The sequence below is a fragment of the Tursiops truncatus genome, chromosome 10 (genome assembly GCF_011762595.2).
Source record: "Tursiops truncatus isolate mTurTru1 chromosome 10, mTurTru1.mat.Y, whole genome shotgun sequence".
Lineage (NCBI taxonomy): Eukaryota > Metazoa > Chordata > Mammalia > Artiodactyla > Delphinidae > Tursiops > Tursiops truncatus.
In genome coordinates, this window is record NC_047043.1 from 4,280,973 (window position 1) to 4,301,757 (window position 20,785).

Consider the following 20,785-nt stretch of genomic DNA (forward strand, 5'->3'; position numbering starts at 1 on the left):
TATTACCCCCAAAATTCATGTCATAGATGCCAAGGCTTCACTTAAACATATACTAGAACATTTGCTAAATAAGGCTTCAGAGTAGCTCATAGAAACACTAGTATTACAGCCCTTTAAACAGTTCGCTAAAAGCTCCACATAACTGACAGTGGGGCCTTTGAGAGGTGTCTAGGCCGTGGGGTGGAGCCCTCATGAATGGGAATGGTGTCTCTATAAAGGAGACCCCAGAGAGATCCCTCACCCTTTCTGCCATGTGAGTACACAGTGAGAAGACAGTCATCTGTGGACCCGTAATTAGGTCCTCACCACACACTAAATCTGTCAGCACCTTGAGTTTGGACTTCCCAGCCTCCAGAACTGTGAGAAATAAATGTTTATTTATAAGCACCCAGTCTACGTTATTTGTTAGCAGCCAGAACAGATTAAGACATTGACCTATAACTCTGCCTTAATCAAGTAATCAAAATTAATTAAGGGGATCTAAAAAAAGTTACGTGCAACCGGGTAGGATTCACCGAGAAGAACTCAGCACCACTTCTGTGATATTTACTGCCAAAGATACATAACCTGATTGTAATCACGAGGAAGCATCAGACAGAAAAACCCAAACTGGGAGGTATTGTACAAAATCACTGCCTTATAATCTGCAAACGTGTCAAGTAACGGAAGTCAAAGAAAGACGACAAAAGTGTTCCAAATTGAAGAAAACTAGAGACGAGACATGACAACAAAATGCAACATGTGATTTTGGACTGGATCCCCTTGCTATAAAGGATATTATTGGGACAACTGGTGCCACTCAAATGGGGTCTGAAGATTAGACGATCATAATGTATCAATTATAATTTCCTGATTTTGGTGGTTATACAGGAGAATGTCTTTGCTCACAGGAAATACACACTGAAGTATTTAAAGTATTCAGTGATGATGGGACATAGGGTTGACAGCTCTCTAGTGGTTCAGGAAGAAAAACAGAAGTTCTTTGTACCACTCGTAAATTTTCTGTAAAGTGGAGTTTGTTTCAATTTTTTTTTTTAAAGTTTTAAACAACAAACAACAGAACAACATGGGTAACCATTGTTTGTACAATTATCTTGTATATCCATGTTCTCCTTTTTAAAATGTTTTTATTTTTTGGCTTTAAAAATTTTTTTAATTTTATATTGGAGCACAGTTTTCTCCTTTTTCTTTTCTTTTTTTAAAAAAAAATCCATCAGTGACGTAGGTCTTTAAGTTTCTTAAGATGAGCAGTAATTTTTGAGCTTCTTCTCTTTGGAACACCTATATCGACTCTTCAAGAATACGTGGTGAAGGGAGCCTCCGAGTTGCCCCACACTAGGCAACATCCTATCTCTCTAGGCTCATCCTTCAAGAAGCATCAGCTCTAAGAGAATATGGGACGGATGAGGAGGAAAATGTCAAGGAGGAGCTCAACTCCTTGCATAGTAATGGAAACGGGATCCAAGGCTGAAGAAATCAATATGGGGGCCGCTACTTAGTAGAGCATTGAAGCAGGGATGGCTGAGCTCCCACAAGGTGAGGTTCACTGTGCCACGCGAATCTAGGGGAAATGAGGCAGAAAGCAAAAGGAGAGTGCGTTCTAACCTCTGAAGATGATTACCTTGTATTTGTGCCCTAGATTAGCTGTGAGTTTTTCCTTGAAATTTTATCATGATGGTTATAAACACAAGTACTGTCTTTGTGAATCATCTTTATTTTTAAAATTTGGCTAACAATCCGCTCAAGTGTCTTTGACATGTTTAAAGCAATTTGTTTCCCAAATATGCAAGTTAGAAAAGATGGAGACGATGGAAAGGAAGTAATGGAGACAGTGTGTCATTTTCTATCACTTGGAAAATATGTTGCACAAATAAAAAAAAGTTGTTTGATGGAAAATGTCACCCTGGCTGTCTCCACTGCTTCATTTCCATCATGTTAGTCAGAAAAACACTGTCTTTGTATAGTTAATTGCTTCAGAATACCAAGGGCTCTTGTCTACCCTGTGCACTATTTTCCAGTGAAAATAGCATATACGTCCACCTGACTTTGAGATGTTGGACCTCTAACGTGGCTTGTCCCTTCGGGAGCCAGTTATGGGGCTGAGAGGGAAAGCTATTTTGTCTTTTTATTTTCCCAGTCAAGGAAACAGGACTTGAAATAGCATTAGTTCTTGCAAGTCCAAATGGAAAGCATGACACCTTCATTGGAAGAGTTGATAACATTGTGCTGACGACTGCTTTCCAAAAAAATCCAGCACGTGTGTTTCTCCCCAGGTCACACCATAGTGAGAAGTGCTGCACACACTTCATTTAGCTGCTGGACTCCTGGACATCTCCGGCCCCAAGATACTCATTCTATGGTGTCTGGTTTAGTCTGCGGGGGCTGTTATGTAAAATACCACTCACTGGGTGGTTTAAATAACAGACGTTCATTTCTCACAGTTCTGGAGGCTGGGAAATCCAAGATCAAGTTTTCTTGCTGTGTTCTCACGTGGTGGGGGAGAGAGAGAGCTCTGGTCTCTCTTCCTCCTCTTAAAAGTATACAAATTCCATCATGGGGCCATACCCTCATGACCTCGTCTAAACCTAATTATTCCCCAAAGGTGCCACGTCCAAACACCGACACTTGTGAATTTGGGGACCAAAACATTCAATCCATAGCAACGTCTCATCCCTCTTCTCCATCCCCTCTCCCTTACTAAAGGCCTTTCAGTTGTCCTGCCCAGACTATACCTTAACCCATCCCCTCATACCTGGTCTCTTCCCTCAAGGAGGAATCAGTGGAATTCAGATCCTGATTACTGGCTGGTCCTAATATTCCTGACCTGGTGCTGGACCTGGGATCTTAAAAAGTCTTGGAAGGACACAGGGTCCACTGAATGGGAACTGAAGACAGGAACCCATCCCCCTCTCCAAGCTGATACAACGAATGGAACTCAGCTATGGTAATTTATTCATTTGAGATGTTAGGGAATTCTTTTCATAGTGAGTAAATATAGAGGTGAGAGGAAGTACAATGTCTTACCAGATATGAAAATTTAAGCAAGAGTGGATTTGTTAGACACTTGCCATTAGCTGTTAGCTAAGACCAGTTCCCTGGATGAGTTGTCAAAGGCTTTTTTACGGGGTGCAGTGTGGAGATGTTTGGTGCCATAAGCCCAGAGGAAGTCCCAGCATAAGTGTTTCTGAGCCACTCAGTGGGTGATGCAAAATTCTTGATATATTTGGCAGACGCTGCCTCAGTTCCCCCATATGCATAAGGTAGATTATAATTGTGACTACCTTCTATGTCTAAACTGCTCACATTGAGAATGATCACACACCTGGTTTCCATGCTGGTCAAGCCACCCTGATGGGACTCTGGCCTATTTATTCCCCTATTTGTTCCAAGTTGCTTTCAGTGCCCACCCTGTCGAGTCGTAGTCTTCTCCCAGGTGATCTGATTGAACATCCAGCTAATTCAAGGCTGCCACCCCTACCCAGAACCCTGAAGGGTTAGAGTACTGTAGCAATACCCTGCACAGCCCCCAAACCAGAGATCAGGAGAGAGGCTTAGCTCTAGTCTGCTGGAGGGCAAAGGTGGTCACCTTCTTACTCAGTCCCCTCGGGTAGCTTGCATCTCTTTGCTCCTGCAGCGAGGAGATGCAGAGGTGCCCATACTGTGCCCCTGATGGCTTGCTGGGGCCCGCTTCCAGCTCTGTGCCGGCTTCTTCTTCCCTTGCCTTGCCTCATCTTGGATGGCTGTTTCTGCTTGACCTCACCTATGCTGGATGAGCTCACTGTCCCCAGTCTGCACTTCCAAAGCTAGATCAACACTACACCCCACTCAGTCCAATGATCTTGGTTACTCTTCTTCTCTTGAAATGGATTTTCTGTGCCCTGTTTGGACACTGATCCCAACTGTTAGCATCACGAGATTGCTCCCTGTTCCCCTGTATGTTCCTCTAGCTGTCTAGTAGCTTCCTCTCACCTCAGCTCTGATTTGACAATCCTATCCAAGGTTGCCCAGCTTATGCTTCTTTTCCTAGCATCCCATCTAGTTAGTCACCTTCCCTCTCAAAAGTGTCCTGGTTTGGAGGACAAACTATAGGCTTAGCCATGGAGCTCCATCAGACCCTGGTCTGGCCTTGGGCGAAAGTATATTTGATCCCTCTGTTGGGCATGGGTAGTTCCCAGATCTATAAAATGAGTGGGCAGAGTGATGGCTAAGATTCCTTCCAGCACCCTAACATTTCTGTTCTGTGATTCTGTGAAATATACCAAGCTTTGGATTGCTTCCCCTTTAACAATGAGCAGATGCACATTGTTAAATGCACAAACATTTAGAGAGGCGTGCTTTTCAGAGCAGCCAGTCCTAACTGGATGCTGGGCAGTTACTCCCGGGCACTTCTCCTCTTTGGCTCTCAGTTTTTGCCTTGAATATAAACACAACCCTCGACATCTTCATTCAACTCATGGTACCCTCCTCTCCTGCATCTCTCTATGTCTGACTCCCCAGGGTTTTCGTCTTTTCTCTCAAAACTTGTTCTTGGACTATGCATCTCACCTCTTTAGGATACCGCCCTCTGCAGAGTGTCGGAGAGTTATTCTTCAAAGCCAAGCTGTGCAAATTTACAAACGGGGGTCAGTTGGGTAGTATTATCTACCCTCATGGAGCATTTTCATTCTGTTAGGGGAGCTTCAGATGTTATGTGTTAATTCAGAGAAGTGACTACAATGGAGGAATTCAACACGCTGCTGCTGGAATACCTTTCACGTCTCATCATAGAGACACTTGCCTCTCTACCTGGCTATAGACTTGGCAGGCAACGATCTGATGTTCATCAACATATGGCTGGTGAACATAATGTGTGAATGAACGAATGAGATTAAAAATTTGTTTTTATTACAACCCATCTTATTATCAGTCTACACATTACTGCCCTGAAGCCTTTGCTTTTTAAGTATATTTGGTTTCACAAAGTGTGAGAATCTGTTCATCTCCAGGTTAGCAGGAAAGCAGAGATAACAGATCTCTTCTCTCCACTCTCCCCACAGGCATTTCTGATGAATAGATAAAGGGGGTGGATATCATCCAAGTCTCTCTTGATCTGTCACGAGCACAGAGACCTACACCATTTATCGAGCCCCCTTTAAACTGTTCTTGAAAACTAATGGTGACTTAATTGCATTTGATCATGTTAATGAGATTCTGATCTTTGACAAAAGATAGTTTTTCAGGGCTCGTGTTTTAATCTGACATGACGAAATGGATGGTTTAGGAAGCGTGACGATCTTGCTGCGTGGAGAATCCAGATGCCACCCGACACATGCAGAGAACCTGAGCTCTGAATCCTAGTTAGTGAAGACGCGTTCTATAAAAGGTGGGCGCATCCTTTGTGGGATGGCCAGAGTAGGTCTCCCACACCACTGCAAGAATGAGTGGTGCCCAAACCCCAAACGCAGCTGTGAGATTTGATTCAGTTAAGGATTCCTTTGTCATTAGAAATATCGGCAGAACAATAAGCTCTTGGACTTCCAAGAAGGCCTTCCTCCCAGCCTGGAGGGTGCACATTTCCTATCCCTGTTGTGAAATTCCCAGTTCCTCGGGATCCATCTCAAGGACTACTTGCCTTGTCCCGAGACCTTAGCTTTCAACTCTAACCTAGGTCCCTCCTGACTGCCCAGCATAGTGACTACCTGCCTCTAGTACACATTTCTAGTAGGTAATTGTATCCGTTCAGCACTTGATTATATACTGTATAGTGATATTCGTTTACTGTTTGTGGACTTCTTCACACTCCAACTATAGTAAGCTCTTTAAAGACATGAATAATGTCTTAAATCCCCCATCTCACATAGTGCCAGACACAGCAGAGGTTTCTGCATCAGAAATTCACTGGACCAGAGATGAGATGAGATGTTATAAAGGCACCGTAACAGAGTGGAAAGGAGGTAGAGAGGAGCCTGAAGAAGCCACAGCAAGACTCCCCGAAGCACATCCAACAGGACAGCAAAGGAACCTCTAAATGCCTAAGCTGGGCTTCAGCCGGAGATGCGACAAAGCATTTACAGCATCCAGCCCAGCTCCCTGAAGCCTGAGGAAACACCTACAGGCAGATACAAAGATGGCTGTACCTACCTCCTGACGGTAATTTGCATTATTCTCCTAACTAAATGAGAAATATCAAAAGGTTCATCCATGGGACCGTGTGTATGTATGAGAGAGAACAAGAGCAGGAGAGAAACAGACAGAAACGGAAGTAAGAGAAATTATAAGAAAGGGTAGAAAAGATCAGAAGGGCTGAGATAATGAGAAGAAAGAAAAGGGGGAAAGGATAGTAAAAGAGAGGTACAGCGGTTTATAGCCTGTCTTATGGTTGTCTAATACCTGTCTGGTTCCAGCTGCTGTTATAGTAATGTTTTATGAAAGTTATACTTCCTTAAGGAACACTATAAACATTTAGCTTTCCTATACAGTTGCAATATTCCAAATAAGCCTGGTAACTGGGTGATCTTATTAGCAAGCAGCTATCACTAAGGAGTTCCAAGAGCTTTCCAGTTGTTCCCTAGTCGGTTCTTACAACATGCTCGCGGAGTAACGAGAGGGCACAGATTATGAATAATTTGTCCACTTTCATCCTTTCTTCAGTGGGTTTTAATTTCAATCAGTTGCTCTCTCTTTTCACGGACTGGAGACTTAAGACCAAGGGATAACAGTGGACACATTCATTTTCATTAAATGTTTTTTTCACCCACCTCTGTCACCCCCAACTTCACAAACTGCAAGAACTTAGAATTTATGTGGAAAAGCCAGAGGATGCCCACACGCTATAATCCCTGAGTTCAGATCACGAGTGCTGGGAGAGTACAGTTTCAGTTATGCGATGCTAGTTAGCCAAGGTTATGAATTCTAATAAGTGAAAGAGGTTAATGTGAGACACAAGTATGGAGATAGAACAGAGAGAGGAGCTAGGGTGAAGGCAAACTCGGGGAATAAGAAAGAGAAGGAGAAAGGAGGGCGGAAGTCAGGAATCTGTGAGCTTTCTCATTCCAACATCCATTGTCCTTTATCTGTGCTCCCCAGAGCACACTACGTGTGATGAGACACACTGACAATTCCGGTACCCTCAGGATACTGAGCTTTGCTGAGAAACTCAAGCTCTGTAGGATGGGATTAGGTCACGAGGCAGGGAAAGGGGGCTCCCTGTAGGTCTCTGGCACTAGAATGTGCCTGGCAATCCCTCCTACTTTGAGACTAAACAGCCTCTGTCACTTCAGCTAGAACTGCGGGCAAATAATTCTGGGCAGAACTTGGTCTGTGGTTTGCCAGGGTTCCTATTTGACTAACTGAGCTGTCAGCATGGATACTGCAGACACGGGAGAGTTTTGTTTGGAGGTTCAGTGGTTGTTATCTTTTCTTGCTGCCAGGAGAGAAAAGACAAGAGAGCAGTGGTCTCCTCTTGGCCTTTTGGACAGCCTTTTCTTATTTAGTAATAGTCCTTCCCTGGAGAGCCTCCCCCAAGCCCGCTGGTGCTAAGGTCCTTAGGGGCTATAACCCTAAAGGGGAGAGATGGCAGTCTTCTTCCATTGCCCTCCCTTCAGACCCAGGATGGAGTGGGGCGTTACAGAGGGCATATTAGTCATGGAGAGCTTGATCCCACAGAAAGCTGCTCGAAGAGTCTGGCTAGGCTGGGACCTCAGCAAATGTCTTCATTTACGGGGGGAACAGTGAGGAAGATCAGAGCAGAACAAATGAATTAATCCACCAAACAATGTAACTGGGATTCATTCTATGCTTTTACTTGACAATGCATTTGTTCTCTTTTAAAGGGCCAAGGTGGACAGGCCACTGGGCTAAGATTCTGATGGTCTGTGGGGAGGCAAGGACAGGCGACCTCCCCTTCACTGCACCATCCTGGGTGAATCATTCACTCCCTGTGAATTTTGTTTTCCAGATTTTCAATGAGGTTTATTCCAACCTCCCACTTCCCAGTTTTGTTGTGAGAATGAAAATGTGCTATCATGTATGTTATCTCCTATAATCCATGAATAGCTGTTGGAAGTATTATAATCCCTTTTTTGTTCAGGTGAGAAAACAGTCACTGAGGGGGTTAAGTGAGACCACCATTGTTCTAAGTGGTGGAACTAGGATGCTGACTGGGGTCTTCCTGACTCCAAATCATCCCCCCTCCACTGCACTACCCCCCAGCCCTTTTATCAAATGAGCTGTCATCCCTGAAATGACTCCAAAGAGCCAGCCACTACAGCATACTGTGCTTCCTCAGACCAAAGTGCATTACTTTACTATAGGTGAGTCTTGTTTGACTATGCAAAGAAAAACACCACCAATTTTACTAGAGGAAAAATCATTCATAATGATGCTTACACGTTTACCTTGTCATCTATTAGTAAGATTTCAAGTCTCTTACTTATGTCCCCAACAATAATCTCAGACCTCCAGTTTATCTTCCTTACCCTGCCACAGTAATCTAAAAATTAAAAACTTAGATCTTTTAAATCTCTGCTTAAAACTCTTCCATAGAGGCTCCTGGCTACTTATAGAAGAACATCTAAACTCCTTATCTAGGTGTACAAGATTGTCAATATGCTTCCAAGTTTTCTTTCGCCACTGACATTTCCCATTTTTTTCCCATTCCACTGGGTCAACCTCTACTCATCCTTTGATACCCAGCTCAAATAGCATTTGCCGGGGGTCTCTACCAACTAGCTGCATGGTCAATCTCTCTCTCCAAGGTGCTTTCCAGGTGTTTTGTCCAAGAGGCTGGCATTGAACTCAACCTCCAGTGTTCAGACTATCCTCTCCAGACTCTTCGAGGGCAAAGGATAAACATATCTTACTACTTTAATACCAATGCAGTGCTTTGCACAAGAAGCCAAATAAAAATCTGGAAAATAAATATATAAATATAAAAAAGGAAAGTAATCATTTTTGAAAAGTTACTGAATATAAATGCCAAATTGATAGAGTTATTTTAATGTTGGCACAAAAAGTGTCAAAAAGAAAAAAACAGATATTATGCTAAGTTACCATAGCGCATTGACTACAAACGCATGCAAATTCCATCATCCACTCTTCTCAGTGTTCTGCAGAATAAAGGTAATTTGCAACTGTAGTTTGGCATTTCCTAGAGTGAGTTCTGCCTTTTCCTAAAGGGTATCATAACAATAAAATAGGGTGGAGTAGTGTTTGCAGTCAAACCATTTTGGGACAGTTAGGCTAAAGAAGATTCTTTTTTTGACTTTGTACCCCCTCAGAGCCTTTAATATACTAATGTGTGTTGGAGCTCTCCAAGGAGAGGCAGGAAACACAGCATGACCCAAATACATTTGACCACAGAACTTTTCTTTTCAAGGAACATCACACATGACGGGTGTTCATAGAGAGCACACTCTGGGTAACACTGTCCTAGATTCTTAGATGCCATTATCAGTCACTTCATAGAAGCACTTAAGAATGAACACGCTGATCGTCGCTGCACAAACACACAGCAGCAAAAATCTGAAGTGACATCCTGTATCAGTGTTGCTTCAGAATCATGAAACAGGTAGCCCATTTTCATCAAAATCCTGCATAAAATAGTGGGAAGAGCACAGGCTAGGGAATTTCTCTACATCTTTCGAGCTGTATGACTTGGGGCAAGACATTTGTCAGCAGAGACACTGTGCTGTGTCTGTGACAGCCAGGGATGGTGATTCTGAAACATAAGTCCACCGGGGTGCTTAGTTTTTAAGGATTTGGGTGATGCTCTCAGATATGAGAGATGGTCCTTTTCCTCCCTAAGCTCCTGTAGCACCTGCTCACCTCCTAGGTCTTTGATAAAGTTGAGGTCATCAGGCATGATAATCAGTTTCCGATCTCTCCACCAAATATACTAACACGCACCCTACCTCTTTTCCAACACCCTCAGAAGATAAAGTCTTCTTCTGTGTCTTCCCCTCATCCAAGCCACTTGACGCTATGCTTCTATTTTTTCCAGCATTCTCCTGAATCTTCAGGGTTCTTCCTCCACTGCCTTCTTCCCTTCTGCCTACATACAAGTTCAAGTACCTCCAGTCCTAAAACAGACACCCAAGACAAAATACCCCTCTTCTTACTCACATTCTTCTCCAGATATCATCTAAATTTTCTTCTCTTCCAAAAAGATTAAACAATTTCCTCTTTAAACACCTAATTCTCTTGGATTTAGTGGCACTGCCCTTCCCTGATGGCCCCTCTACTCATCTGATCACGTGGTCTTTGTCTCCTCCAGGGGTGGCAGCTCCTGGACTGACTCCCTAAAAGTTGATTTTCCCCAAGATTTAAAGCCTCCGTCCACTTCTCACTTGATTTATGTTTTCTGAATGATCTTGCCCATCTATGTATGTATGATACTCAAATTTCCATATATCCAACCCAAACCTCTTCCCTAAGCTTCAGATTGATATATGGGACCATCGATTGGACATATTTACCTGGAAGTCCCTCAAGTACTTCAAACACAGAGGATCAAATAGAACCTCATTTATATCACTACTGTTTCATTGGCAGAGGTCCTATGCGGTGTGATTAGGAGAGAATGCCTGGGCTCGAATTACAGCCCTAGCACTTTCCAGACGTGACCTTGGGTAAGTTCCTTAATCACTGCGAAGATGGAGATAACTACAGTCCAATGCCCAGAGGGGTGCGTGAAGAGTTAAATGGGCAGCATGTGGCACCTCTGCTCAGTACCCTGTGCCAGCAGGTGAGCTGTCAATGGGAGCCACTAGCGTCATTATCACTTCCCACACTCAGTCTTTCTCTCCTGAATTCCCTCCACTCCTTATCTCATCTGGGAGTGCTGGCAGCGCACAAGCCAGCAACCTGGGGCTGTGGCTGACTCTCCTCCCAGTAACTCCATGAAGACTACCAGTCACACGTCCAGCAGATTTTTCCCTCCTAAACGTTTCTCAAATCCCACCTCTCCTCTCCATCTCTACAACCACTGCCTGAATCCAGGCTCTCACCCTCTCTCCTTTGAGCACCTTCTCTCCAGTCTCAAACCCTCCAAATAAGAATCGTTCATGTCACTCCCATCCTGAATACACAGCAGTCTGACACCCCAGCTGGCTCTAGATAGACACTACTCAAGAAATAGGTGAAATAGAAATATTGAAGTCTTGAGGCCATTTCAGTGTCTTAATGGGGTTAATAATGCAGAATATAGGCAGTTGCTGTGGTCCTATTAATGCTTGGGCATGTGATGACTGTACCCATGAATGACCTCCATCATTGTGCTCAGAAAAGGCTGTACTTTTGGACTCCCAGGTTTGCACAGCTGGAAGGGACTTCCAGCACACACCACTGGGTGTCTACCAGCATCCATGCTTAGCTCCCCTTGTCCCTCTCTGAGGAGACTGGAAAAACGAACTACTTTCACAGCTCCTCTTACAGGTAAGGGTAACAAATGAGACATCAATAGTTTGCTGGGGCTTCTGGGAAAACTTTGCTCTTCTGATGAGAGGGGCAGGCTTTGCTGATACCATCCTTCCCCTCTTCTTTCTGAGGTACCCGGAAATATGAACCTGGCACCGTGGGAGCCATTGAGGGACTGAGGAAAAAGATCAAGAGAATGTCTGAGGTGCTGGCCTCGACATCCCTGTGCTCCCGTAATGGGACTCCAGGGAGAAAGGAACTTGCCCAAGAACCCTGCAGCCACTCTGGACGGCTCACTGGGTAGGGGGAGTCTGTTGTTTTGATGGGGGGACAGCTGGTAAGGAAGATAGCTGCAAATTCTTTCCTTGGAATGACTGCCTCAAAGAAGTATCACACAAGTAGGGAGCCCATGCTAAAGTAACAGCAAATTAACACCGCAAGCTGTTCTAGGTTTTCACAGCCCCAGCTACGGGTTAAGGAAACCTGTAATTAACGCTCTGCCCCATGCCTTCCATGATTTGTCATGGCTGCAGGCTCAGGGGTGGAAAGAGAGAAAAGGCCCCACAGATGACCAGGCATATTTTCTAGTCACACCCACCTCCTCAAGTTCATTAACACCTCCCACATAACTCACAGAGATAGCGGTGCACGGCCAGCAACTAATGAACGCAGTTATCAAAGCGCTGAGAGCGTCTGCAGCACAAGCTAGTGAGGCCCTGGCAGAGGAAAGCCAGTAGCTCCCTGTTCACATTCTCTGCTCCGAGAACCCAGTGTACAATGGTTAAATCTGGGACCACCCGAGAGACTATTTACTTGAATATTTAAAAAGAAAGAAGCTTGATTTGAAGGCAGAATCACATATAAATAAGTCCCATGACTCTAAGTTCTGAGGACAGCCACAGAAGAAAACTCCAGGGTATTAAGACATCCCAGCTCATCTTATATAAAGTCACAGGGAAAGACAAAAGAACAATAACAAAGAAATGCAGACTGGAAGCAAATAAGTGTGGTTATTTTCTCCATATTTTCAATACGACGATAGGTCTCTCTCTTCAATAGTTACATTCTTTAAAAGTAGTGCGTAAATTGGTCTTTGTTGATAAACCTAACCGTCTTATAAACACCCTAAAATAAATATTTGAAGAGACTTTTATGTGTCCTTTATTTTTTTACGAAGTATTCTCTTTTCTGTTTTTTAAATCACTTTTTCACATTCTAGCTTTCTTGAAACTGAGGTACACCCACATATCCAAACATTTGCACTGAATTTCATTTCCAGTTCACACTCGACAGTTACCTCTTCTCATCAGAGCAATTACACTTTTAAAGATGGAAGTAGAGTCGATCTACAATGTTGTGTTAGTTTCAGGTGTACAGCAGAGTGATTCAGTATTTTTGCAGCTTATACTCCATTAAATGTTATTACACGATAATGGGTATAATTCCCTCTGCTATACAGTAGAACCTTGTTTGCTCATCTATTTTATATATAGTAATTTGTATCTGTTAATCCCACACCCCTGGTTTGTCTCTTCCCCCTTCTTTCTCCCCTTTGGTAACCACAAGTTTTTTTCTATGTCCGTGAGTCTGTTTCTGTTTTGTATATACATTCATTTGTATTATTTTTTAGATTCTACATATAAAATGATATCATATAGTATTTGTCTTTCTCTGTCTGATTTATTTCATTAGCATAATATTCTCTAGGTCCACCCATGTAGCTGCAAATGGTAGTATTTCATTGTTTTATGGCTAATATTCCATTGTTTGTATATACCACATCTTCTTAATCCAATCATCTGTTGATGGGCATTTGGGTTGCTTCCATGTCTTAGCTATTGTAAACAGTCCTGCTATGAGCAGTAGGGTGTGTTTATCTTTTCTAATTAGTGCTTTGGGGTTCTTTAAAGATATATACTCAGGAGTGGAATTGCTGGATCACATGGTAGTTCTATTTTTAGGTTTGTTTTTTTTTTAAGGAAACTCCGTACTATTTTCCATAGTGGCTATACCAATTTACACTCTCACCAACAGTGTAGGAGGGTCCCCTTTTCTCCACATCCTCTTCAACATTTGTTATTTGTAGATTTTTGCTGTTAGCCATTCTGACAAGTGTGAGATAATGCCTCATTTTGGTTTTGATCTGCATATCTCTAATAACTAGGGGTGTTGAGCATCTTTTCATGTACCTGTTGGCAGTCTGTATATCTTCTTTGGAAAAATGGCTATTCAAGTCTTCTGCCATTTTTGATTGGATTGTGGGGGGGGGGTGACATTGAGTTTTATGAGATATGCTGTTTTTTAAAATACATAGATTTTTTTATCTCAAAGGCAAATTTGCTATGCTTTCCCTCCCCCACCTTTTTGCTGAAGGAACAAAAGACATTTTATAAAAATGTCTTTTTATAAAAAGAGAAGACTTTAAATGCTTACTGTAGTGGATTCTGTGGTCTGCCACCTAGACCTTTTGTGTTTAGGACACAGGCATCCTTGCCCCGATGCTGGGAACGCTGGTGGCTCACAGCTCTCATTGAACTGGTCTCATGGGTTTACCCTCAGCCATGGAGACCCAACTACACCAATTTTTCCCTCCCTGGGGGTAGCTTGTAGCCAATGACCATCAATGCTAGAGTATAAATGACCCATGCCCTTGCCCCAAGACTGGACAACTCTAAAGATACAATCCAGCTCTAGAGCTCACCATGGGATCCACTGAAACATTTGTTCATTGGAGTTCAACCCCACTCTCTGCCCAACACTGATCCCTTCACTCCCACACTGATGTTGACCCTGAGAGTGCTCCCCAGTAAACTCATTCCACACAAATCTCCTTCTCAGAGTTTGCTTCCTGGAAACCCAATCTAAGACATTCATCTTATTCTTCCTAAGACTTTCATTATTCTAGTTATTTTATGAATGGGTGTGGGAGAAGATCTGAGACCTCAGCCAAGTCCAGTTCAGGGACAGAGCTTCCCCGTCCTCTTCTCACTGCCCTAAATATTTGGCTATAAAGGTGAAGGTAAAAATTCCCATTAAGTTGGAACAAAACTACGGGTATTTACTGAAACGCATGGAGTGATCCTTTTACTAAAAATGTGTCAAGGACATTTTAATCATATCTAGTCCAAACAAGCATGTACACGCACACACGTATATACAAAAGAAAGAGAAATGAACTTAGGGAAAGAAATAAAAATAAATTTTCATCATATTTTAAAATATTGTTTAAAAAATTATCTGTGGATTCTTCTCACCTGAAGTACCCATTATTAAAAAATATTAACAATAAGAGTCTGTTCCCTAAATTAAATTGGAGTTATTTCACTTTGCCTAACACACAGGAACAGTAATTTCGTTTTCCCTTTTCTTTTCGCACAACTGGGATAACAAACAATTCTGTGTAGAACCCAAGCACTGCACTGATGTTGTTTATTCTGACTCTCAGGGATCTCTTTTCTCCTCTCCCCCTTCTATTCTGTCTTCAACTAATTTTCCCACATTTATATACAAATTTGCATTGTAAATTCAAGTAAGCACAAACCATGTTCCTCAAGTGATCGGTGGCCATAGATTTTTTTTCCCAAGGAGGTATTTTTAGTTTTAATTTTATTACATTTAATTTCTTTATATTTATTCCCACAGGTCAATGATTTTACATAGATGCCTCCATATAATCATATCATGGTCACTTTGTTTCCTCCCTTTCTTGCTTGGTTCCCTTTCCTTTTGCTTCTCTTGCCTTTATTTTGGCAGTATTTCCAACATGGAACCCGTATCAACACCAGTGTGTGTGCTTCATATTCTTTTCTGAACTCACAGTATTGATCTACGCACATATACATTTACACACACATGTACAGAAGATCTTATGTACACCCTTCTACATTTTGTTTTCTCACTCACTACCTCTCTTAAAGTCACCTGGCATGGGTCAAATGCACAACCCATTAGGTGACCATATCACAGTATTTTCAACCATTCCACTAATGAGAGTTCTTTACTTTTAGGGTTTTATTTGTCACCATACACAACGCTGCAGTAATAATACCCACTTTTTAAAAGTGGATTTTAAGATTTTAGATATCATTGGTATAGATTTTTAAGACTGGAATTGCTAGGTCAAAGCTCATATGTATTTCTAATATAACAGATATACCAAATTGCTTTCTAAAAACCTTATTAAATTACACATATATCAGCCCTGTATGCTTTTCTCTACGTACACATTAACATTTTATGCCAATTGTATTCACTTTTATTTATACCAGATTTTTCCTGATTAGGCAAATAGTATGTTGATGTTTGGCATTATATCAGACCCATCTTAGAGCATAGAGTGGTCCAGGGGTTGGATGTAATCCCAGCTCCAGCCAACTGTTAAAGTATGATTCCAGGAAATAACACAACTATACCTTACCCTTCCTCCATTATGACCCATGGTATCATGACTGTCATGAAAGGGGCTTGCACATGGCACTCACCAATGACATATTCCACCCTGAAGAGGTCCCTTCTAGGGTTATAGGGACGATTGAAGTCGATCTGGATGTAGAAAGACTGTCCTCTACGTACAATCAGCTTGTTGTTGCTGTATTTGTCGGTGTGGTGATCCACTTTGTTGCTGTCCCATCTCTCCTTGAACAGGTGAACACCCGTAACATTAAGGTAGTCTATACACAAAGAAAACAATCAAGAGAAACCATTGAGTAACTTTGGTTTAAACACAAACTCGAAAAACAAGACTATTTTCCTGAAGACGCAAGGTAGTAAGGTTTATTAGATAAAACGCTATACAGGGGGCTGGTAGATTTGGGAGCCAGTCTCTTGTGACAGCCTTGTTTTCAAAGGAGATTTTTTTAAAAGCATTTTCCCCTTCTGATCTCATCTCAGACCACACGGCACTCACTTTGGGATAATAAAGCTGTGTTGATAATGCCTATCAATAGGTCTAGATACAGAGGAACTGGCACCCGAGTTCAAGGCTTCACTTCCGAGTCTCACGTTGGTTTACGTTATGTCAGGTGCTTCCCACGATGACTACAGCCTCCACACGTTGGGATAAGCAGGGGATGCCACTTCAATTTTCTTAGCTTTAAAAAGGGAGGAATCAAATCTGACAAAGCCTGCAAGGGATGTTCTAAGGACAAAGTTGATCATCAGTCCAAAATTCTCCTCTTACTTCAGGGAAGGTCAACCCACAGCCCCCTTCTTTAATTCTAAAAGTAGATCTTGTCCTTCAAAGGCAGGAAACAGAGGGAACAGGCATGGAGGAAGGGTACCAGCATTCCTATGAGGTAGGTAGGATTGCTTCCACTTTGCACAGGCTGAAACAAGACTCAATTTCCCTGGCTACTAAACAGCCAATCTGGAAGCAAACCCTGGTGTGACGCCGAAATCTACAGGCTTTTCCTCTGATTTTTGGAATCGGGAGTGTAAGTGTCAGTTATATATTTACCTGAGACACGATAGCGCTGGATAAAAGTTAGATGTCCTCTTGCTTTTTTCCCATTCCCTCTGCAAATGATCACTGAATGTGAAGATAACTCTAACTACCTGTCTACACTGCAGTTTAGAAGATCTAGTCTAAAGACAGATTTCTGTGTATGCATTTGGAGTTCTAAAGGGGCACTGGAGAGAGAAGGCTGGGCGAGGTGGCGGGTGTGCACTGGCCTCTTGCCTTCCCTCCCTTTTCCTGACCTTGACTGCTGCATGGTTTGTCCTCATGGCCGTGAACTCAGTGTACACAGAGAGCTGGGGCTTCACCCTGAAAGGGCTCAGTGATTTCCTCCGCTTTTACACAGGAATCCTGTGCAGGACCCCTGGTGCTCTCTGGCCTCATTTTTTCTCAATAGGCAAAATGGAGAAATTGGGTTCATTAAGGTACTCTATAGGTCTAAAGTCTAGGAGTCCCTGCAACACCCTTGATGAATTCAAAGTCCAGGTAATCCTGAGTTTGAATCTCAGGTCTCATAATTACTTAGGTAAGGGATGTTGCCTCTCAGAAGCTGAGTTTTCTCACCTTTAAAATGAAGATACTAATATCTTGAGAATTTCTACAAAGATTCAATGACCTAACAGCGCAATGGGTCTGACTCTATGCCTGGTGCACAGTGGGACCAGAGGCTTCCTTCGAGCTTGCTGACTATGAACTGCCATGGTGCCACTTCTTACATGGTGCTCAATGGACTATCCTGACGGCAACATTGTAGCAAACAGAAAGTGCAAGATGCAATTTTATTTTTGCTTCATCTCAGAACCCTGTAGTACATGGTCCCCTGAAGGGCAGTTTCCTTCCGTTATGCTGTGATGTGAAGAGGTTTATTTCTATAGCTCTCTCTTCCAAGCTGCCTTCCTCCTAAGTTCTCTGGTCTTATTAAGGTCACACTCCCCAGTGCTAAACCAGCTTCAGAAAGAGCTGGAGAATCATAAACGTCCCAACTGAGAAGAGCCTTAGTAATCAACTCATCTGGCCCTCTTTCTTAGCACCATGACTTTTAATAATGTTTTGTTTTATTTTTTAAAAATGTCTAAAAACCTAACTCCTCAGAAAAGGGTTTAATCAGCTCTCCATTCATCAGCACCAATGGAAGGAATATACTGATACTGCACTGTCACAGACTCTCAGAGGGCAAAGGTACTTTCTGGACCATCTGGTAGACCTGCTATGTATTGCATGAAACATCTCCATGAAAATCCTAATACTTAGGCTTTTAGCCTCCATCTGAACTGGGAACCCACTATCTTATAAAGCAAACAGGCCATTTTTAAACCACCCAATTATTTGAAAAATCCTTATAAGATGAACTGACATCTTTTTCCCTGTAATTTTTCTAACCATAGATCCTGGTTCCAACTTCTGCGTAAATATAGAATAAGTTCTATTCATTTCATCTGGCACTCTTTTGGTATATGAAGACTATTGTTAGGGTTTCTCTGAGTAAAACATTCTCCACATCTTCAACTGTTCTTTAAGAAATTATTTCCAGACCTTCTACCCATTACTGTGTTCTGAAATATACATATTCCATTTTACGTATTTCTCTCTTATAGCGTTTTTCCTAGAATTAAGTACATTACTCTGGTTATGGTTTTTCCAATGAAAACCAATGAGACCACTGAATCTTTCAAAATAAATAGTATATTTCTATGATTTCAATCCAAGATACCATTAGTGTTTTGAATACTCTTTTTTTTTTTTTTGCGGTACGTGGGCCTCTCACTGCTGTGGCCTCTCCTGTTGCGGAGCACAGGCTCCAGACGCGCAGACTCAGCGGCCATGGCTCACGGGCCCAGCCGCTCCGTGGCATGTGGGATCTTCCCGGACCGGGGCACGAACCCGTGTCCCCTGCATCGGCAGGCGGACTCTCAACCACTGCGCCACCAGGGAAGCCCTGGATACTCTTATTGTTGATTTACATTAAGCATCTGATGAAGCAAAATGCTTAAAAATACATTCTGATGTCACTTCTACCAGTAGTGGATTAAAACTCAGTCCAGACCCCTATAAGTCATTTTCTCATGTTGTTATTCAGCCATTTCTATCAATGCAACTGTTTTTTTCTTTTTAGCTCAGTTTTAAGGCCTTACATGTATTCACATTAAATTTCGTCCTGTTGTATTTGGTTAATTGCTCTGAATTCTTAAGATAACTTTAGACCCTAAGTATATATTCACTATATTAACATCCTCCCTAATTTCCTGTCCTCCAGGAATTTCATAAGTGTGCTATTTTATGTTGCCATTCAAGACATGGATATAGATGTTGATTAGGACACCACCAAATAAATGCAACTTAAGTAAATGCACAGTGGTGGATACTGAAGAGTGAACAGGTAATTATGATATAGTGTCATGAACACCCTGACAAAGGAAGTATAGGAGTCTGAGTAGGGGAGGGTTTCTGGCTAGGAGCCCCTAACCCAGATTGGGGGGGGGGTGATTAAGGAAGCTTTCTGGAGGAAGTGAGGTATAAGCAGGGGTCAGGAAGCTGAGCAAGTTTTCCAGGTAAAAAGAGAGGTGGGGAAGAGGGGAGGATGAGTGAAGACTGAGGAGAGAGAGTGCGTGGTTTACTTTAAAAGCTGAAAGGTGATTGGTTGGCCAGAGCGTAGCAGTGGGACCACAGTGGAAGGGAAGGCAGGAGCTGCTCCTGCAGGCCTTGCAGACCGTGTTAAGGAACGTGGACTCTAATTGCATTAGGGATCCAGTGAAGAATCTGAAAGAGCAAACGGACATGGTTAGATTTGTGCCTGTGCAAACGTAAACTGCTTCTTCCAGTGACAGAGGGGAAAACGGATTGGGCGGTGGCAGTGCTGGAATTCCAGGTGAGGGGTGGGGAGCGTCCAGTCTGCCTGTAGGGAGTGAATGCCCTGGTCCTGGCGCACTGCCTTAACAAGACGTAGTTTAGGTTGAAAGAGCCTTCTCATCACCTAGGCTCCATTCGCCACAAACAGGAAAGGAATTTGCTTCTCCCTGTCCAAGCCCAGTTCCTCACAGAACAGAACAGAACAGAGCAGCTCATTGCTAAGCTACTTTTTTTTTTTTTTTTTGGTTTTGAGAGAGATATTGTAGATGGAAACTTGGCAGCCTGCTCTTTCAAAGTGACAGCTTTCAAAAGTCTACCTAACGCAATTTAGCTTAATTCCAAAACATCAGAAAATAGACTGCTAAAGAAAAAATCTCTCCTCATGAGCCAGCTGCCTCCCTGTCTTCCTACCCTTCCCCTAATATGAAAAAAGTGGATTAAAAGTGGATTATTTTCACCTTAGCTGGTAAAGATATTCTTCAGAGAATGATTATACCTGTCACAGATGGAACCTTTAAATAAGTTAAATGTTTAGGTTCATATCCTAGGAATTCCCTAGTGAACTGAGATCTCTATGCAATCTTTGGTAATATTATTACCAAACTATAGGTGTAAATACTGTCCATGAGGAGGTAGCTCTGTTTATTGTGAAAACAACAGGGTGAAGTTTCCTTTCTCATATTCCTTTTGGACACCCAGAATTTTAAACTTTCATTAACTTGAATCCTTAAAAACATTTTCTTAAACAGCTTATTGTTTTCAACCGTTGCTATTAAAATATCCTGTACTCTGTATAAGAAATGCTCAGCGGAAGCTAGAAAGAGAGAAATGAGTCTAACACCTCCAGGGACGAAAATCCCTCTATATTTCTATTTCTCTATTGGTCTATTTCTCCTCTAGCCGGAAGTATCTCAACAGCCTCCAAATGTGTCTCCTTCTCTCCATTTTCTCCTATTATTTTTATAAACATAATTCTGATTCTGTCATTTGCTATTTAGAATCCTTTGCAAGTCCCCCGTATCTGCAGGAGGAAAGGTAAGGTCTTCAAGGCCTGTTAGGATGTGATCCCTGCTTACTTTTCTCAGGCTC

The 20,785-nt window shown here is 42.5% G+C and overlaps 1 protein-coding gene across 2 annotated transcripts in view; it reads right to left on the bottom strand.

Moving 5' to 3' along the window:
• F13A1 (coagulation factor XIII A chain) overlaps window positions 1-20,785 on the bottom strand; it is a 136,644-nt gene that overhangs the window by 109,611 nt on the left and 6,248 nt on the right. For both annotated transcript variants that reach the window (XM_033863792.2, XM_033863794.2), the window contains one exon: window positions 15,876-16,064. In XM_033863792.2, the coding sequence (XP_033719683.1) occupies window positions 15,876-16,064 (189 nt within the window). The remainder of the gene's footprint in view (window positions 1-15,875; window positions 16,065-20,785) is intronic.